This window comes from Acinonyx jubatus, chromosome B4 (genome assembly GCF_027475565.1).
Source record: "Acinonyx jubatus isolate Ajub_Pintada_27869175 chromosome B4, VMU_Ajub_asm_v1.0, whole genome shotgun sequence".
Classification (NCBI taxonomy): domain Eukaryota; kingdom Metazoa; phylum Chordata; class Mammalia; order Carnivora; family Felidae; genus Acinonyx; species Acinonyx jubatus.
The window spans coordinates 59,187,497-59,208,774 of NC_069387.1; the positions used below are offsets into that span (position 1 = coordinate 59,187,497).

General features: G+C 37.4%; 1 protein-coding gene and 1 pseudogene across 2 annotated transcripts in view; one reads left to right on the forward strand and one right to left on the reverse strand.

The window, feature by feature from the left end:
* STK38L (serine/threonine kinase 38 like) overlaps positions 1-20,934 on the forward strand; it is an 84,692-nt gene extending 63,758 nt beyond the window's left edge. For both annotated transcript variants that reach the window (XM_027035806.2, XM_053226059.1), the window contains 9 exons: positions 6,289-6,412; positions 8,319-8,473; positions 8,836-8,938; positions 9,118-9,179; positions 11,510-11,627; positions 12,053-12,176; positions 13,356-13,451; positions 16,987-17,078; positions 17,183-20,934. In XM_027035806.2, the coding sequence (XP_026891607.1) occupies positions 6,289-6,412; positions 8,319-8,473; positions 8,836-8,938; positions 9,118-9,179; positions 11,510-11,627; positions 12,053-12,176; positions 13,356-13,451; positions 16,987-17,078; positions 17,183-17,310 (1,002 nt within the window). In that variant the 3' untranslated portion in view covers positions 17,311-20,934. The remainder of the gene's footprint in view (positions 1-6,288; positions 6,413-8,318; positions 8,474-8,835; positions 8,939-9,117; positions 9,180-11,509; positions 11,628-12,052; positions 12,177-13,355; positions 13,452-16,986; positions 17,079-17,182) is intronic.
* On the reverse strand, positions 268-606 carry LOC128316372 (60S acidic ribosomal protein P1-like; annotated as a pseudogene).
* Positions 20,935-21,278: the final 344 nt, after the last annotated feature.

Below are 21,278 nucleotides of genomic sequence, written 5' to 3' on the forward strand. Positions count from 1 at the left end.
GTTTCCTGTGACTTTAACGCGGTTTAAGGGTTGGTCATAAATCTGAAAACATCAATAATATTACTTTATGTACTCACCTCTGTCTAGTCTGGGTGGACACTCTCTAGAACCCTAAATTGATTCTATATACTAGGGAAGGACTCAACAATGGAGATATAGAGGGAAGATAACACCTCTCTCTACTTAATTCTTTACTTCAGCCTTTTAGTGTCTGCCTAAAGCTTACTTACCAGTTCAGCTTTTTATTGAACAGGTTGAGGAAGAGGTTTAGTCAAAAAGACCAAAGTACATGTCATCATAGACTCTTTTGATTCTTCTTTGTTTGCTTCCACTTTCTTCTCAGCCAGGCAGCCATGGTGGAGGGAGCAGGACCTCCCAGTGGTGCACCACCGGCTGCTGGGGCGGGCCCACCAGCTCCTACCTTGCAGATGAGGCTCCTGATGTTGACGTTGGCCAGAGCCTTTGCCGACAAGCCTGGCCAGAAAGGTTCAACATCTATACCTGCTGCTTTAATGAGGGCATTGATCCTGTCCTCCGTGACTGTCACTCATGGTCCTGCAGGATGAGGGCTGAGTAGGAGCAGGGGAGCCCCGAGACAGAGGCCATGGTGCAGATGAGTGCTATGTCTGGCCCGGTGCTAGTTTCTGGATGAACTGAGGGCCTCACCCCATTGTGGCCTTAGCTTCCTCTGAAGGACTGAGCACCTTAGTGGCAGCTGAGGAAAGCCCCACCTGAAGCTTACTTGGCTATTAGAGCAGTATACTATTGATTTTCATTTAAACATGGCCCTCTTGAATTTTCACTGCGTTCTTTCACTATTTCTAGTCCATGCACTCAACAAGTATTTATTGGGTGCCTGTGATGTGCCAGATGTGCCCATAATGTGCTCTAGGATCTGGGAATACAGTGGTTAACAGGACAAACCTGATCCTTGGTTTTTCTTTTCTTTTTTGATCCTTGTTTTTTTTTAGTAGTGGGGAGATAGGCAGACAGCTATTTCAAATAGGATTGAGAAAGACTATGACAAAAGTTTTAACAAAAGGGTAAATCAATGCAGATGACCTGGGTTTAGGAGGAAGAATTAGATCGGGGTTGTTTCTCTAAAGAGGGAATATTTGATGAAAGACTGAGTAATGAGAAAGAAGGACAGATAAAGATCTGGTAGAACAAATATCTGCAAATGCAGAGGCCCTGAAGCAAGAATAGTCTTGTCCTGCTCAAAGAAGAGAAAGAAGCCACTGTGGCTACAATTCAGTGCAGGAAGAGTGGTGGGAGAGGTAGGCAGGGACAAGATTACGCAGGGATTTGAAGGCCAAGGCAGAGCGTTTGGGTTTTATTCTAAATGCGAGGGGAGGACACTTTTGTCTGAACAGAGGAGTGGCATTGATGTTTTACAAAGATGAATCAATCCCTTTGCTTGCTGACAGAAGAAACGAGTTGAAGCGGAGAAACCAGTAAGAGACTGTGTGGCACCTCCAGCCAGAATGTGATTGTGGCTTATCCTGGGGCTGCAGCAGTGAAGCTGAAGAAAAGTCTGACAGATTAAGTGTATGTTTTAGTGGAAGAGTCCGCAGGATTTTCTGTGATGTCCTCTATATTAGGGGATGAGAGGAGGGGTAAGGGTAGTGAGGAAAAAATAGAAGAAGCAGGATCATACCTAGAGTTTCACTTAGAAACGGGATACATGATGGTGTCATTTCTGATTTAGAAAAGAATGAAAAAAGAACAGGTTTGGAGATCAGGGGAATGAAGAGTTCTCTTTTGTGGCATATTAAGTTTGAGCTGCCTGTTAGATCTCCAAGAAGAGGTATTGAGTTGACAGTTGGCTAGAATACAGAGAGAAGTTTGACTAGAAATATCCTTTGGAAGCCATCAATATATTGATCATATTTAAAGTAATTGGACAAGATGAAATTTCCTAGAAAACCAATCTGGTTAGAGAAAGAAAGGGGGACTGGATCCAAGCCCTAGAGAACAATAGGCAGAAGAGAGACCAGCAAAGGGGACCAACAGGGAACATCTTATCAGGCAGGGGAGTCATGGTGTCATGGAAGCCAAGAGAAGAAAGTGTTTAAAGGAGGAGGTGAGTGGTCAACTATGTTGAATGCTGCAGAGAGAGTACAAGGAGGAAGACAAGCCAGTGGATGTCCCAATATGGAGATTAATAGCTCAGCAAAGACATTCCCAGTGGATTGGGGGGCAGAAGCCTGACTGAAATAGTGTAACAGAAAGCAAAAAGGAAGCAAGGCGTGGAGAATGTGAGCACAGATAAATCTTTCATGTGAAGCAGAACAAAGAACAGATTTGTAAAGTGGGATTTAGGGTAAAGAGGATTTTTTTTTTTCTTTTTAAGACAGAAGTGTTTGATGCTGATTGGAAGAATCCATTAGAAAGAAAATTGAAGATGCAGGAGAGAGCAGATAATTATAGGAATACACTGGCAGACAGAAGAGTTGATCTTTGGTAGGAGTGGACATGTACCTATCCACTAAAACAGGAAGGAGAGGCAGAGAAAGTGGGAACGAATGCAGGTGGTTGATTTAGTAGTGCCAAGTTCCTGCCTGAATATAAATAAGTGAGGCCATCATGCCTTAGTAGATAGCTAGCTGGAGGTGTAAGGAGAGAGAATTTGTGAAATAGTCACAACTGTTGATTTGAATGGTGTGAAAGCAGGCTTGCTAGGGAAATACAGTTGAATACCCATTGAGATCGGCAGTCAGGAATGTAAAGTGAAACCAGTTAGCATAGTTGGGTAACTTTTCTGTAGTAATACTTAGTTGCTCCGGGGTAGGTACAGAATAGACAGAAATTTGAGTTTAATTAGGGTTGATGTTCTCCCAGGCAAATACAATGGAGGAAGAGGACAAGGGAGTTTAAAGCATTTGTAAGAGTGATCCTAATGATGGAATCTAGGCTGGATAGAAAAAGAAATGAGATTGTGAGGAGACTAATAGAGAAAAAGTGGTAGAGTCCATGGAAGGGAGATTGAAGTACAAGAATAAGAGATCTGGAAGGATAAAAGGTGGAGATCAGAAAGAGAGTTCCTTGGGGCACCTGGGTGGCTCAGCTGGTTAAGTGTCCAACTCTTGACTTCGGCAAAGATGATCTCACAGTTCCTGGAATTGAGCCCCATGTTGGGCTCTGCACTGATAGTGCAGAGCCTGCTTGGGATTCTCTCCCTCTCTCTCTGCCTCCCCCTCACTTTCACATGCACTCTCTCGCTCTCACTATCTCTCACACTCTCTCAAAATAAATAAATAAACATCGAAAAAAGGGAGGGGGCTCCTGGGTGGCTCATTTGGTTAAGCCTCCAACTCCGGCTCAGGTCATGGTCTCATGGTTTGGTTCCTGAGGTCAAGCCCCACATCGGGCTCTTTGCTGCCAGCACAGAGTCTTCTTCAGATCCTCTGTCCCTCTCCCTTCCTTGCCCCTCCCCCCTGTGCCCTCTCTCTCTCAAAAAGAAATAGAAAATAAACATTAAAAAAAAAGGTCCTCAAAATTGAGATTTTAGAGGGGATACAGTTATTGTAATGAGAAGGTTACCATGGGTGGCTGACCAACATGCAGTGGTGGAAGAGATCAGTGAGGATGAGGAAGAAGTCAATAGATAGGGTAGCTGATGGTTCATCCTTATAGATGTTGAAATCTATCCATGAGTGGAAAAGATGGAAAGGAAGTTGGTGAGCCATGAGCTGAAGTCATGAATGAGAGGGATTGACTGGGAGTTCTGTAAATGATAGCTGTGCGGATAGATGATGGCTGATGGAATTTTACAACATGCACTTCAAAAGAGTTGCAGAGAAGGAAAGTGTCACAGTGGTTCAGATGCAGCATGAAAATGAGCAGGAAACCTACCGCCTCTCCAAGTAAGATGTGAAAGAAAAGCAGGCCATTCCTGAGAACTCCTTGTGCAGGAAGACAGAACTCTCAGCAGACAGCCTAGTTTCAGTCAGGATGACAAGGTGATAGGAACCATCCAGAGGTGAGATGATAGGGGACTTTTTTGAAGATTGATTCTAGAGGGAAGAGGTATGGAACTCAAGGAAGGTTGAAATACTGAATTGTATTAGAGAATTACAGATAACGATAAGAATAAAGGTCTGGGTCAAGATGTAGAGCCTCAGAGACAAAGAGATTAACAGGATATAACTAAGCCATATGGGATTAGTCCTGGGTAAGGTTTTGGAGGAAGGACAAAAGGAGCAGTTCAGTCTTTAGGTACTAACCACATGTGGCTACCAAGCACTTAAGTATAGCTAGTCTGAATTGAGATGTGCTGTAAATAGAAAATACATACCAAAATTTGAAGATTCTGCACAAAAAAAACTCAATAATTTTTTATATTGATTATGTACTGAAATGATAACATTTTGGATACATGGAGTTACATGAACTATATTATTAAAACTAATTTCCCCTGGGGTGCTTGTGTGGCTCAGTCGGTTAAGATTCCGACTTCAGCTCAGGTCATGATCTCACTGTCTGTGAGTTCAAGCCCCATGTCAGGCTCTGTGCTGACAGCTCAGAGCCTGGAGCCTGCTTTGGATTCTGTGTCTCCCTCTCTCTTCCCCTTCCCCACTTGTGCTCTGTTTCTCTCTCTCTCTTAAAAAAGTAAAGACATTAAAAAAAATTTTTTTTAAATAAAAAAAAATTTCCTGTTTCTTTTTTACTTTTTATGTGGCCACTAGAAATCTTTAAATTATATATGTGGCTTGCAGTGTATTTCTATTGGATAGCACCAATCTTGAATATTTTGCCAGAGATTGAAGAGCTTCTGACCATTTTTCATTCCTATGCAGGGAAAATCCCACCGGAGCCCAAACATCGAGTCTGTTTTGCATTGTGTTATTGTTTTCCCCCCCCTATAAATTAATCTGCCTTTGCCACCACTGAATTTCATTTTAGAAAACCTTTTCCCACTCAATTCTAAAAGGTCATTACTTTAAGTTTTTATTACATTTACTTTAATACTAACCAGTCCACAAAATTTAGTAGCACATTATCTCCCTGATATTGTGGTACCAGATTACTATGTGTGATAACTTCCTATTATTTGAAAACAGGACCATTTTGAAAACTTCCTGTAATCTGACTTTAAAGCATTTAAAAATAATCAAGCCAAGTTTATGATGTAGTTTTTCCTGACAGCACCATAGATGCAGCATCAAAGGTTTGAGGTTTTTCCTTTACTAACCCAGAAATGCTTTGTAAAAGGCAATGGGTAAGAATTTTGATACCATTTTTCACTTTATGAAACATAATCCAGAGAGGTTGTAAGGGTTTTTGATGCCAGAAAATAGGTTCTTAGTTTTCAACTGTTGTTCCTATGCTTTGCCCTCAGAGCATTTATTGCACCAGGTAATAAATACAGTAATCCCAAATATGACATTTTAAGCAGATCATATTTCATTATCATGAAAAGATTTATGAAATCTGGGTTCTCATGTGCTTTGGGCCAGAATTCATAATAATGCACAATGGGAATAGCAAAAGGATAAAATCAAATATTGTTGATCTTTGAAAAGAATGTATAAATATATTAATGCAAAAGCATCTGAAAATTGATTATACCAACCCAACAAATTACCGTTTATAAAATTTTTCAGACTATAAAATGTTCACATAGAAGTGTCCCTAGTAATTGTGTGTCTGACAAGTCAGTAGCAAAATCCCCAAAGGTTACACTAATTTGCTGTATATCATGTTTATAGATATTCTAGAGGTTTTCTAATTAACAAAATAACATAAAGTTATTATAGTTAGCAAAATCATACAAAATTATTATAAATGTGTCTACTTGTTACAAAAAAAAATGGCCAAACGTTTAACCACCACAAAAGGCCCTTTCTTTGACCAATAACAGTTAAAACTAGTTTGCTGAGGACATGACTTTGTCATACCAATCTGTAAGGCATTGCTTACTACTTCTAACTTGTAAAAGTCAGGCCAGGGCCTGAAATGTGTATGACAAAGCCAAGATCCTTGGCAAATGGGGATTCTGGTTGGAAAGTTTTTGGACTAATCATTTTTCTACCTCAGCGGCCTCAGCTTCCGATAATGAACTTGTGGATTCCACTTTTCCAGGCCTAAAAATAAAAGCTAAAATAAACTGTTTCTGGAGGTTCTCCATATGTAATGAGATTATGAACATGCGTATATATTTCAAATCTTTTCTACAACTCCTCCTTCCCTTCACAACCATTAAGGAACTGGATGGATAATTGTAAGAGGTGAACTGGAAAAATGTATGATGTGTTGCAATTATTTTTTCAAAATACATTCATCTAGGTGGCCCATATCCGAGCAGAGAGAGATATTTTGGTAGAAGCAGATGGTGCCTGGGTGGTGAAGATGTTTTACAGTTTTCAAGATAAGAGGAACCTTTATCTGATCATGGAATTTCTCCCTGGAGGTAAAAGCAAACATGATACCAATGACAGACTGATGCAAGCACATCTTTATATGTAATTGTTATCCTGTCGATTAGGTTTGCTGTTACATTCCTAGCTGTGAGGTTTTACAAAGGCAGTCATGGTTTTCCTCTAGTTCCTCCCATAATCTAATTTTTACCACAAATCAGATTATTTTGAAGGAATGATAAATCCTTTTTAAATTTTACATACTACCATTTTATATACTACCATTCTGGGTTTACAGTATATAATTAGTTAGATTGTTACAAGTCTAGAGTTAAGAACAATAAAGTCACTAAGGAAAAAGACCAGGGCACCTGGGTGGCTGAGTCGGTTGGGCGTCTGACTCTTGATTTCCGCTCAGGTCGTGATCTCATGGTTTGAAGCTTGAGCCCAGCGTCAGGCTCTACACTGTCAGCCTGCTTGGGATTCTCTCTCTCCTCTCTCTGCCCCTCCTTTGCTCGTGTTCTCTCTCTTAAAATAAAGAAAATAAACTAAAAAAAAAAAAAAAGAAAGAAAGAAAAAGACAAACAACCCAAAACCCAATGGGCAAATGATAGACAACATACAGAAGGGAAACTCAGGCTAGTCTATAAATATATAGGAAAGTATTCAACTCTGCTCATATTAGGGAAATGCAAATTAAAACAAGAATGAGATACCATTTCACACTCATCTGATTAGTAAAAACATTAAAAGTCTGATGAGGCTGTGGGAGAAACTGGCCTCTCTTCCACGTAAATTAATCTCTAACTCTTCTGGAGAGCAGTTTGTAGATACCAGTGAAGTGAAAAGTGCATGTGTCCTACAATCCGGCAATTCTACAACCAGTGTATTCCCTGGAGATTCTCCCTGACATGTGCACAACAGATTTGTGAAAGATGTTCGTTGCAGCATTGTTGTGACAGTGAAAAGCTGCACACAAAATAAATGACCATTAGTAGACTGAATAAATAAAATATGGCATGATTAGGTGGTGAATTATTTTACAGTTGTTAAAAGTCAGGAGCTCTATTCGTTTCAATGAGAAAATGTTGGAAACAGTGGAGTAATAAAGCCAGCTGTGGAATTACATGTACCATTTATGTAATTAAAAAAATATGTAAAAGGCTGTAAATTCATACATCAATATATATTTCATATATATATATTTCATATATATATATTTCATATATATATATTTCATATATATATATTTCATATATATATATTTCATATATATATATTTCATATATATATATTTCATATATATATATATATGAAAACATATTTTAAAAATAAGCTAGAAGGTTACCCACCAAACCAAATCCATGATCATGGTTACTCAACAAAAAGGGAAAGGGGAATAAAACGGGATATGGAGGATGAAGAACACTTCCACATGTTTGTTGTTGTTTTTTAAAAGACTTGAACTATCATGAAAAATATTAACAGTTGTCATTTCTGAATTGTAAATTCACTATTGTTTGTTCTTTGTCCCCTTTTAAAGAAAAAATTCCTGGAAAATAAAAGAGTGTCTTTTAGTGGGATGATGTTCTATTTTTGCTGGACTGAAGAGCGCTGAATATATTTGGAACTTCAATTTGAAAGAATACATCCCATTTCTGGCGTGCTTACTCTGATTCATTTTCATAGTTCAGCATATTATCCTATTCTGGATGTTGAGTGGAGGATATCACTTCATGATCATGTCTGCTCTGATTTGACTTCACATACTTTCTACGTTAAAATCATTAGATGTCGTGAAACTTTTGCTAATGCAATGTAACTTTTTTTACTTGGCCCTAGAAACGGTTGGAGATATACTGGGTGGGTCATAAAATGTGAAAATCAGGCATAGGTTGTAGAGATGCGGAGAAAGCTTGAGGTGTTTCTAATACCTGATACTTATTTTTCTTTATTTAGGTGACATGATGACATTGCTGATGAAAAAAGATACCTTGACAGAAGAGGAAACACAGTTCTACATTTCAGAGACTGTTCTGGCAATAGATGCAATCCACCAGTTGGGTTTCATCCATCGGGATATTAAACCAGACAACCTTTTATTGGATGCCAAGGCATGTGAATAAACTGGTGAAATATTGGGTTGCTGATTATTTTGTGGAGTAATAGAGCTGATTTTGTGATTGGAAATGGGCAACTACAATTTATGTCATCACTCAACTGTGTGATGTCATAGAATGATGTAATAGGACAGGACTCCGGAGTGCAATGACATCAAGGGAGTATGGCTATGTTTATCTTCTAACATTTTCTACTTTTAAAAATCATCATCGTCAAATATTTTTAATTTTAAATATCACCTATATGAATTTTAAGCTAAGAATGTTTATAATGATTGCATTTAAAAGAAAAATTTATAATAAGGCTTTGTTTCAAAGTTAATACAATCTTGATTTTACTAGTTATTTTTTTTTAGGGTCATGTAAAATTATCTGATTTTGGTTTATGCACGGGATTAAAGAAAGCTCATAGGACTGAGTTCTACAGAAACCTTACACACAACCCGCCAAGTGACTTCTGTAAGTTTGATTTTTTTTTTTTTTCAGGTTAACATAGTGTAGCTGGTTGTTAAGAACTAAAACTTCTCTCTCTCCCCTCACTCCTTAAACCAATGTATTTTACTTGTATATGTTTGAATTTTTTTTTTTTTTGGTAGAGTTTTTCCCTCGTGATTACAATTCTCTCTTGTTGACATTAGCATTTCAGAACATGAACTCAAAGAGGAAAGCAGAAACATGGAAGAAGAACAGGAGACAACTGGTAAGTCAGACATGTCTTTAAGAAAGGTTGTCCTAGTCCTCAAATTTCACTGGGGTTTCGCTGGATCATTTTATATCTTCACAATGATTAGTACTTACTTTGTAGCAATGATAGAGCTTCTTCTGGAATCACGTAGTTCTCTTAGTTTCTCTGTAGCATTGCCTTGCCCGTAAAGTGACTGCTAATTTTAACTCTGTGATTTAACTTTATTTTATGGCTCATATCTCTTGTTAAGTCATCTGTTTACTAGTAATTAGCACTTTATGTAAAACTCACTGACATGAGTATGATTGTAGTGAATGCCTTGTGTTTTCCATTTTTCATACTTGTTCTGAAATAACATATCAATTAGCATAAGTAAGGTGATTGTGTGTCTCTAAGAACTTCTTTGTAGATAAAGTAAATAGGAAGTTTGGCATGTTAACAGTATTGCAGTAAAGCAGATAAAATAAAATTAGAGAGCAGACTTTACTACAGATAAACTCCATTACTTTTTTTAATGGAAGTGGGATAAAACTGTGTTTACCCAAACTATTTCTCCTTTGTTACTTAGCAAATATAAGAATTGTTTGTGCCCTTTCCTCTTTCCCTTTATGCTATTAACTAGGTCCAGAAACATTCTCAGGGTTAGGAATGTGCCTTTAGACTTTGTTTTCCTGATTTCTTATACAATGCCTGCCCATATAGACACTCTGTAAATATTTGTTAAATTCAACCAAATGATGACAGGGAAACTAATTCAGTATTTTCTCTGAGTATTGGGTAAGGCAAATAGACTGAAAGGTCTGATACCCTCTCAAACCAATAAGATGACCTGTGTATGATTGAGCTCATTCTATCATTGGCCCACGTAGTTAATTGCAAGTTTTCTGTGTTTGTAAAAGCATTTCAGTGTTTTTAAAAGCTTTAAAAAAATTTTTTTTTAATATTTGGAGCCGTGAATTAATCACAAAAACTTCCTTCTACTTTTAAATGTGCCGCTTTCAGATCAGATTTTACAACTGAGAGAAGAATTGCAGTATTTCCTACTTTTAAGGGGAAAAATGAATAGTGCTTAAAAATATGGTGGGAATTCTACTTACAGAGCATTCACAGGTGATTACTCCTGTACATGTTTTATAATTCTCGTGGCCATCATCATGACTTCTATCAATGTTTATTTACCAAGGGAGAAGTAGAGGGACTCTTAGTATTTGGGGCAGGAACTTCTTTAAATCCTCTATCCTACCCTCCCATCCCCTCCCCAATGCCTCTCCGCTGCCCCCTTCCAACTAAATGCCAGTCAGCACCCCCATCAGGTCATTGGAATGACGAAATCTGCTGTCACACGTTTTCAAATGGTCCCTAGCATACTGCCCTTAGTTGAGAACTACTGCCTTAAAGAAATTGTCTTTGTAACATTTTATATGAATTAAGAATGAAATGCCCTGGAATTAGGTTTATAATGAAAAGACTGGATGTTTTATATATGTAGCTGGTTGCACTTTACAAAGCACACTCTTTTTCTTGTTTCGTCCTCCTATCAATGGAGTTAGGACAGGTATTATAACTCCCATTTTCTGTAAGCAGAAGCTGAGGCTCAGACAGGTTGAATAACTTGCTTGAGAACACATCAGCAGTGAGTGGGGAACCCAGGCCCACTGGGCTCAACCTCCTTATTCTTTTTGAAATGGATTTTAACCTTAAAAATAAAAGTTACTTTACCAGCAAAAATGGATTATTTGAGAATAACAGAGAATTGCAATTTGAGACATACAAGCTATGGCGAAACCATTGGCCAGTCCAGCAAAGAAAAGGAATGGTATTTTAAGAGAAGGATGAGGATTTGGAAGGGGTCGTTTTGAGCAAAAGTCCATTGGAAAAGAGCAAGAGTTCAAGGTGGTGAAGGTTTCTCCTTGGCGGAGTTGCAGGGCAAGTTTTCTCATAGGAGGTGTAGTATGCACTCTTCACTGTTAGGGCTGTGATTGAGGATTCTTTCCCTGTTGATGATTCTTCTGATGGGATCTGTAATTGACAGCAGGTAGTATAGCTCCCCCTTCTAGTATCCCAAGTCCGCTTTAGTGAGCTCTCCCTTTACTCATTTCCACAGGATTTATGGCCAAATATATAAATAACTTCATTGAGCTTCTTGGGAGGGCAGAAATCATATTTTAAATAACATATTATCTGGCTTGGTTCCTATTCCTAAGCTTTCTACATGATAAACATGCAAAACAAGTATTAAATGAAAAATTAACTTCTGTATATATTGCTTTTTCCAGTAGTGAGCCATTCTCAGATCTTTCAAAAAATATTTAAGTATGCTGGTTTGATAAGCTCTTCCTTTGCAGGCATATTCCACAGTTGGGACACCAGATTACATTGCTCCAGAAGTATTTATGCAGACTGGTTACAACAAATTGTGTGACTGGTGGTCTTTGGGAGTGATTATGTATGAAATGCTAATAGGTATGTTTTATCATCTGCTTATGTACATACTGTATAAATTTCTGTGAGTGCCCCTGATTAAACATACTGCTGATATCATGGGCTAAAATATCTGAACTCTTTTAAACCAATTTTTGACATCCCCCAATGTTAAATACACGATAAATACCAGTGAGTTCTGTAGGGATTCAGGAAGAGGGTATGTAACCAGAATTCCCCTGTATCAAAATTATATCTGCATGGCCTTTCAGGTAAAGGGGGCAGTGCTTTAAATCCTTTATTTTATTGCCTTTATTAGCAATTTGATTACAAATTGATGAATGGGGACATTTTTTACTATTGAATAGAGCACTTAGGACTGTTGTGTTTCTTGTGGCACATATGTAGTAGGTATAGAATATTTGATAATGAAAGCTGATAAAACTTTTGTTTTCTCTGATATGTAGGATATCCACCTTTCTGCTCTGAAACTCCTCAAGAAACATATAGAAAAGTGATGAACTGGAAAGAAACTTTGGTATTTCCTCCAGAGGTTCCTATATCTGAGAAAGCCAAGGACTTAATTCTTAGGTTAGTGGTTAATTCCCTAGAGGAGAGTGTCATATTTTAAATCATCACAGGTACCTAAAAGATTAAATCCCATTTTACTTTTGTGGGAAGAAAAGGGTCACTGTTGATCTATACCGTCAAAGAGATCAATAAAGAAACGGTGTTTTTTTAAAAACTGCAAACAATTAAAAGGAAGCATGCAGCAAAAACAGAGTTAAGAAGACGGAAGGGGGTGGGGCACCTGGGTGGCTCAGTAGGTTAACTTGGTTTTGGCTCAGGTCATGGTTGAGCCCTGAGTTGAGATCTACGCTGAGAGCATGGATCCTGCTGGGGATTCTCTCTCCCTCTCTCCCTCTGCCCCTCCCAGTACGTGCTCATTCCCTCTCTCAAAATAAGTAAATAAACTTAAAAAAAAAAAAAAAAAGGAGGGAAGAAGGCTTGTATTGTTTCAAAGGTCACTCCTGTTGGAGTGCAAGGACGCTATCTCATTAAAGAGCAAAGGGGAAGAAAATTGCTACTTTATATCATGAGTCTACGTGGGAAATTGTTTCTAAGCAAAGGATTTCATTCTGTTTCTCAACTAAGATGAAGTATTTGGTACTGTTGTGAATGGCTGCAAGGAATATAAATTGGGACAACCTATGACAACAGCTAATTGACAGCATATTATAAAAAAAAAATCTTTCAACTGTATATGAGCTTTGACCCAGTAATTCTAAGAATGTTGCTTGTGCAGATGATGCGTGTAAAGATTTAGGTAGAATATGTTTATCATGATAGGTTTTTAGTAATGAAAACTTGAAAACCATCAAAGTATTCAATAATAGTGGACCGGCTACATAGAGTGTAATATTTCTATATGCAAATTTTAGAAAACGAAGTTAAAAAAGAATATTTAATAGTTTTGGGAAGTTTTCTCAGTATATTAAATGAAAATATATAGCCCTAAAACGGCGACTACTATACTAACATATTGTAAAAATCGTAATAAAAGACTAAAAGGAAATGGTTTCACACTGTTTACAGTAAGTAAGTTATCTCTGTTCGGTGCAATTACAGAGGATTTCTATTTTCTCCCACATTTCCCACAATAAACAGCTAACTTCAGTAAACCGAGAAGAAAAATAAGTGTTTGAAAAAAATGCAAATAGAGTACTTTAGATGTAATTTGCATATCATTTCTCTGTTTCCATTTTCTAGATTTTGTATTGATTCTGAAAACAGAATTGGAAATAGTGGAGTTGAAGAAATAAAAGGTCATCCTTTTTTTGAAGGTGTAGACTGGGGGCACATCAGGTATGTTCATAGGCTGTGAGTGGGAGAGGTCTAAGTAAAAACGGGTTTTTGGGTTTTTTTTTGTTTTTTTTTTTTGTTTTTTTTTTGTTTTTTTTTTTTACTGGATTTAGCAATCAATTTGTCTTTGGTTCTACTAGATTAAATACAAGAGGTAACACGATTATAATGTTGTTAAATCAGTGTTTTCTGGATTATATGGGGTGAGACTATACTGATGATAGCTAAATGACTCATTTTAGCTAATGTCCACTTTAAGGGGAAAACCACATATTGTGCATCTGTTTCAACTTTTGTATTCAGAGTTACGTGATACAGGCTGATGTTAGCACAACAGAGACGTATTTATATTTCACACTATAACCCCTCATTTTTGTCCTATTACATCACACTGTATACTGTACCTCTCTCTAATATACCATTTTCTTTATGAAGTTATAAGAAGATACAGTGCCTTTTTTAAACATTGTGGGCAAAAGTGAAATGAAACAAGTAACTTGTAAGAATTTGCTTGTAGTAGGGGCATCTGGACGGCTCAGTCGGTTAAGTGTCCGACTTCGGCTCAGGTAATGATCTCACCACTGGTGGGTTCGAGACCCGTGTCGGGCTCTGTGCTGACAGCTCAGAGCCTGGAGCCTGTTTCGGATTCTGTGTCTCCCTCTCTCTGCCCCTCCCCAACTTGTGCTCGCGCGCTCTCTCTCTCTCTCTCAAAAATAAACAAACGTTTAAAAAAAAAAAAAAGAATTTGCTTGAAGTTGTTCATTGTGAGCATTGGTCTTTATTCAATTAATGGCCAAACCACCTTCAGTAGTTCTGGACTGTTCTCCACACAGTGACAGTTTAAGAACATAAATCTGATCGTGCTGTTCTCTGCCTTCCCTTTGCACTTAGAATAAAATTCAGGATCCTTAACTGCTTTCAGGACCGCGGGGTGTGGCTCTTTCCTCATCTGTAGCAGTGGCATCTAGTGTGGTGTTTCCCACTCCTCCCACCTCAGGGCTTTGTCAATTGCACTTCATTCTACTGAAATGCTCTTCTCTCTGCCCTGTTCCTGTCCCTACTCCTGCCCTGCCTGACCAGCTCCTTTTCCTCTCTCAAGACAGCTTCTGTGTCACTTCAGGCAGATCTTCGCTGGAACTCCTACAATGTGCTAGGCATAATAACTGTAATAATAGCTAGTGTTTTTTGATCACTTATTGTATGTCCAGCACTATTCTAAGTACTTTTGTGCTTTTTTAATCTTTTTTTTTTAATATAATTTATTGTCAAATTGGATAACATACAGTGTGTAAAGTGTGTTCTTGGTTTTGGGGTAGATTCCCATGATTCATCACTTACATACAACACCCGGTGCTCATCCCAACAAGTGCCCTCCTCCATGCCCATCACCCATTTTCCCTGCCTCCCCCACCCCCCATAACCCTCGGTTTGTTCTGTGTATTTAAGAGTCTCTTATGGTTTGCCTCCCTCCCTCTCTGTTTGTAACTATTTTGTCTCCCTTCCCTTCCCCCATGGTCTTCTGTTAAGTTTCTCAAGTTCCACATATGAGTGAAAACATATGATATCTGTCTTTCTCTAACTGACTTATTTTACTTAGCATAATACCCTCCAGTTCCATCCACATTGCTACAAATGGCAGGATTTCATTCTTTCTCATTGGCAAGTAGTATTCCATTGTATATATAAACCTCATCTCCTTTATTCATTCATCAGTTGATGGACATTTAGGTTCTTTCCATACTTTGGCTATTGTTGAAAGCGCTGCTATAAACATTGGGGTACAAGTGCCCCTATGCATCAGCACTCCTGTATCCCTTGGGTAAATTCCTAGTAGTGCTGTTGCTTGGTCGTAGGGTAGTTCTATTTTTAATTTTTTGAGGAACCTCTACTCTGTTTTCCAGAGTGGCTGCACCAGTTTGCATTCCCACCAACAGTGCAGGAGGGTTCCTGTTTCTCCACATCCTAGCCAGCATCTGTTGTTTTCTGAGTTGTTAATTTTTGTGCACTTTTAATCTTATCCTCATAGTAAATCTTATAAAATAGGTACTATTATTATCGTGTCTATTTTACAAAAGAGGAAACTAAGGCATGGAGAGGTAATTTGCCTTCAGTGCCACAGGTAATAAATAATCTAGCAAGAATTTCCTAACCAGAGTTGGACCAAGGTAGTTTGATTTAGGAGTCCTGGTTCTTCTTCTTCACTGCTGTGCCGCATTATTCTGTACCTACCTCATCTCACTGAACAGAAGTAGGATTCCCCCCTTTTTACAGTTGGAAGGACACTTAGAGACCACTAGTCCAATCTCTTACCTTGACAGTAACGAAATAGTTGTAGAGCAGGGACTTGTCTGTCTAAGGTCATGCAGCTGGTTAATGACAAGAGATTAGGACACCAAAGTCTATGGTTCTTTTCACTAAACTAATATAAATTTATTAATTTGCCACATTAACTATAAATAACTTGGAATGATTCTGGGAAAAAAATACATTTTTACATAACAGGCCTTGTTAACTTAGCACCTAATACATCCAGTCAAGTGTTTGTTGAAAAAAATAGAAGCAATAGAAATGGATAGGTTCATTTAACTATTTCTGGGGGCGCCTGGGTGGCTCAGTCGGTTAAGCGTCCGACTTCAGCCCAGGTCATGATCTCGCGGTCCGTGAGTTCGAGCCCCGCGTCGGGCTCTGTGCTGACAGCTCGGAGCCCGGAGCCTGTTTCAGATTCTGTGTCTTCCTCTCTCTCTGACCCTCCCCTGTTCATGCTCTGTCTCTCTCTCTCTCAAAAATAAATAAACATTAAAAAAAATTTTTTTTAATTAAAAAAAATAACTTTCTGTACTTAAACATTTTTATCATGATAAGGCATTTTCATGACTAATTTTTTTTAACCTGATGTCCTTGATTCCCTTAAAATTTATATGGTTTTGGATTTAGATTTCATCACACATGTCTAGTCCTTTGACCTTATGAGCCTCTTAATTTCCCAAAGTGCTTTTTTTTCCCCAAATATCTTTTTTTTTTTAAATAATCTTTACACCCAGTGTGGGGCTCGAACTCATGACCCCAAGATCAAGAGTCACATGCTCCACTGACTGAGCCAGCCAGGTGCCCCCCTCTACACATGACTTGTAATGTATGGATCCTCTACTAGAAGAATTCTATTTCTGAATTACTTAGATAGAACCCAGTACCCACAATGTCCAGCATACTTTATACAATTATAAAATCATTTGGACAAAATCTCTTCTGTTCCAACTTTCCCTTTCTTTACCTCTTATTTTTCCACTTAAATAAAAAAAAAACCAGCATGAGAAAGTCTGGGTACAAAGAAATGAAACTCCAAGTAAATGGTAATGTTTTAATAAAATACCATACTCAACTATGAAATCCACTTAACTTATCGTGTTCAAGGCCACGATAAATTTCCTTGGCTCTTCTGACAGCTACAGAATAGCATGCAGAATTTGCAAGTAGAGTTATTTTTTGGAAAATCAAGAGTTCAGGAAAATTTACCATGCTACTTGATACTTTTTTATAGGGAAAGGCCAGCAGCAATCCCTATAGAAATCAAAAGCATTGATGATACTTCAAATTTTGATGACTTTCCTGAATCTGATATTTTACAGCCAGGTAAGATACTGTAACACAACTAACACTGATAACAGTTGATGAAGATGCTGCCATTTTCACTAATGAAATTCCTTTGCTCTTGGTTAATTTTCCTATCTTTCTAGTGCCAAACACCACAGAACCAGACTACAAATCCAAAGACTGGGTTTTTCTCAATTATACCTATAAAAGGTTTGAAGGGTTGACTCAGCGTGGCTCTATCCCCACCTACATGAAAGCGGGGAAATTATGAACGCAGATCACATTCGCCCACAACCAAGAGAACTCAGGTAGCTGCATCACCAGGCTTGCTTGGCGTAGATAACAAGACACTGAAATACTCCTGGACAGTGGTGCTTCTGAGCACAAGAGGAAATTCTACAGGATTAGGATTTCTGAGACTACTACAGGAATTGGTTGGCAGTGCCAGCTGGCTTTTTTTTTTTTTTTTAATATTTTATTATTTTTGTTAACTTTATTATATGAAGGTACTGGAATAAAAGAAACGTACATCCCTCTGTAACTGCACTGCCTACATGCGTATTAAGGTCCATTCTGCCTGTGTGTGCTGTGGCTTTTGTACTGTAACACCTCTAATCGATTCAGGAGAAACATATCATTCAAAGCAGCGTAGGCTAACCTGTAGGTAGCACTGCAGTATCGCTGTTCTACTGCAAATCTTATGGGTCTAGATAATCACAAAAAAAAGCCATCTTCCATAGTTGGTGTTCGAATAGTTGCCCTATTGGTTTGGACATATGTAGAATGAATATATCTGAAGACAATTTCTGTAATGGTCTTAAGAAATTTTAGAAAGGAAATACACTGGTTCTTTAAAAAATAGACTTTATCATCATGTTATTTCACAAACTCCACAGTTGGGAGTGACAGGTTTATAAGAAGGAGGAAGTTTAACACCTTCACTCAAGCACTCCACTAATATATTTACTTTGCATTCAGAAATACTGATGACCTTTGTATACGTAGTCTGTATATTCATAGGGAGATGTACTGTATTATATGAAATGTAAAGTTGCTTTTCTTGTGACAAAAGGACTTCTTTTTTAACAAGAGGACATGGCATTATTTTGATTTGATTATGGTGAGTTGAATTTAAGAAACGACCATGAAGGCTGCTTGTAGAACTGGTGTATTTTTATTAAACTATTTTTTTAAATGTCAATCTTCTGATCATGTAAATGGACTTACGAAGAACAAAGACCTATTTGCTTTGGTTTTCTAGAAAGTTGTTACATATCATGGCCGGTTAACTTTTATTTCTTTTGGTGAAAAATTTTTCCTTTGATAGTACTTGTATTATTGTGCCATTATTTTCTTACACTCCAAATGTACCAAAGATCCTGAACAGAGTGGATGTTCACCACCGAGTAGATTTTCCTTTCCTATGGGAATGCCATATTCGGACACGACAGATCTTTGATAGAGGTCAAGCTTATTCAAGGGCAATATTGTTCATGTTCAGCTACATCACTGTGGTTAACGTAAGTGAAATTAAGGAAGTAAACACAGGTGGGGCGAAGGGCGGGTTGTGAGGAGAGGATGGGGGGATGCCTTCAGCATCAAATTCTTCAGCTATTTCCCTAAGAATGAAGTAATCTTTTCTAGCTCAACGCTTTAATTCTAAAATGACTCTCTGAGGTTTTGGTTTCAAAAGTACTAGTTGAGGAACAACATTTTATCAAAGAATGGCCTAACATTTGTCTTAACTGTTAATTGATAAGTTGTTTTTTTTTTTAAAGATATAGCAATTACAACCATTACAAATTACCTGTGATCAAAATCTAAAATGATGACTTATTTGTAGGTGTGTTCTTCTTGATGGGGAAGCACTGTATAGCATCATTACGTACATCTACAGAAGCTTTTATAAACGTTGCTGCGAGGTAGCTCCACAGTGTTTCAGCAGGGCCATCCTGGGGTTTGGGTTTTGGTTTTTTTTTTCCTCCACCTAGTCTCTCTCTTTCCTTCTTCCCTTCCTCCCTCCCTCCCTCCCTCCCTCCCTCCCTCCCTTCCTTCCTTCCTTCCTTCCTTCCTTCCTTCCTTCCTTCCTTCCTAGTATTTGTTTGGTACTTACTATGTGTTCATCTAATAGTTCATCTCCATTTTTCTTGTTTGGATCATGTGGCTGAGTAGGAGAAAACTATTACAATTCTGGGGTTATCTCAATTTGACCAACTCTGGTCAAATTATATTATAACCACATCTGATTTTTAAAACTCTGTAACTTCTCACTTTTATAAGATTTTCTCACCCCACCTCATCCCCCCCCCTTTTTTGTTTTTTACAGACTGTTTTGCTAGTGTGATAGTGAATGAGTAAGATAGGAGGAAATTACATCACTCTCTAGTTGTAATATAGTAACTATTTCAGTATAGAAAAGTGTCATTAATTCAAGTTGACAGAGAGAGAGAGCTGAAGTTTACTATTTAATCGAGTAAGAGTAGAGCATTTTGGTTTCTATCTCCCTCATTTTTCTTAGCAGTAAGAACTTGGAAATAGTTATGATTTCTTGGCAGTGGAAGGGCAGTTCTGGAAAGTTTACTTTGTTTAGAGTCTCATTATTCCCTGGAGTTGACAGAGTGATTCACAATCTTTGGGGTTTCCTCCTTGTCAAAAGCATTTCTTAAGTGCCTATCTAAAAGCAATTAAAGACTGTGTCTGCCCTTTGGAAGCTAAGAATTTGATTCATGATGCAAATTAGCTAGATAATTTGCAAAGTACCCCTCAGATTGAAGTTTCTCTATTATACACTTAACCATATTTCAGGTGAACCATTTAATTTAAATGACAAACCCAATCTAATCAACTGGGCATAATGACATTTTCTTTAAATTAGACTCTATTTTGAATTAAAGAGTTTTATTATAAACTGTGTTTTTGGTTTTTCTAAGTATATAGAAAGCTTGTATAATTCAGATTTATTGATTTCCTGATTTAATGTAGACTTTGACTTTTTTATTAAAAAAAAACCTTTGTATTAAAGCAAGTTATGTTATTTTTCTTCTATGCTTTTCTTATGAACATAGCTTTAAGTCTTTAAATTCATTGGAGCATAGTGCTATCTGAAAACAAGGAATTTCTTATCAATCAACCTTTTCTGAATGGAATATATAGCCGATTTAATAAGCTATTAGTTGAATGGAAAATAACGTGGAATACTCAAAACTTTCTTGGTTGCTAAGGCTTAAGATAGGGTATCATTTATTTCCATAATAGAATACTCTTTCTGTTTTTAAAACATCTATATATCTTCGTGTAAATCTGTGAATTTAAATTAAGTTCATTTATTTTTGGTGTTTTATTGTAGACAACCATGAAACAATCAAGCAGTATCTACCGGTTAGAAGAACTAGTGATTTTTCTTTGGATGATCTATAAATTAATGAATTGAGATTTGAATCAGCAGAGAGACCCCCTAGCATCTAAACACATTCTCTCTGAGTTGTTAAGGTCCAGAACATTCAGAACAACTGTTTTTCTATAACCATGACTATTTCCTCTTGTCTTTACTTCACATTTATTTTCTCTTTAGAAGTGCACTTATTTCTGAAAAGTTTTAATGAAACAAACACTTAGAACAAACGTAAACACAAAACACTTGGGACTACTAGATATATTTTAGATTTGTATGAAAAAAATGTGAGGGCATATTGCTACTTTAAGAAGAAATTGAAGTAATAAAAATAGATCTTAGTTATTTTTTAAAAGCAATATAAATTATTCAGCATTTGTCTTGAAAAATAATCATTGGGCTCTCAAGTTCTGTGTTTAGATACTGAGTTTCAAAAAAATGTTTTGGTGGCATCAGGCCTTTTTCATTGAAGGTAAGAAAAGAATAAAAACTATGTTTATAATATTTCTATTGATGAGGTGTTTTGGTTTTATTTTCAAGTTTTGAGACAGGTGTTATTCAAAATTCAAGAAACTATTTTGTAAATATGTGTAACTTTTCCACTTAAATATCACATCGAGAACAAAATGAATATTTGAAGTTTCAACTGTGTTGTGTTTGAACAATCAAAGTAGTTGTACAGGTTTGTATACAACTACCCCACCTAGCCAAAATCAGTTTGCAAGCAGACTTGAAATTGAAAATGCCTCAAAATTAAATTTAAAATGTCTCAAAATAGCATGGAAACTAGTGATGTAAGTAGCCCAAGTACCCAGGTACCATGACATCCTGTCCTGTGGGTGGTGATA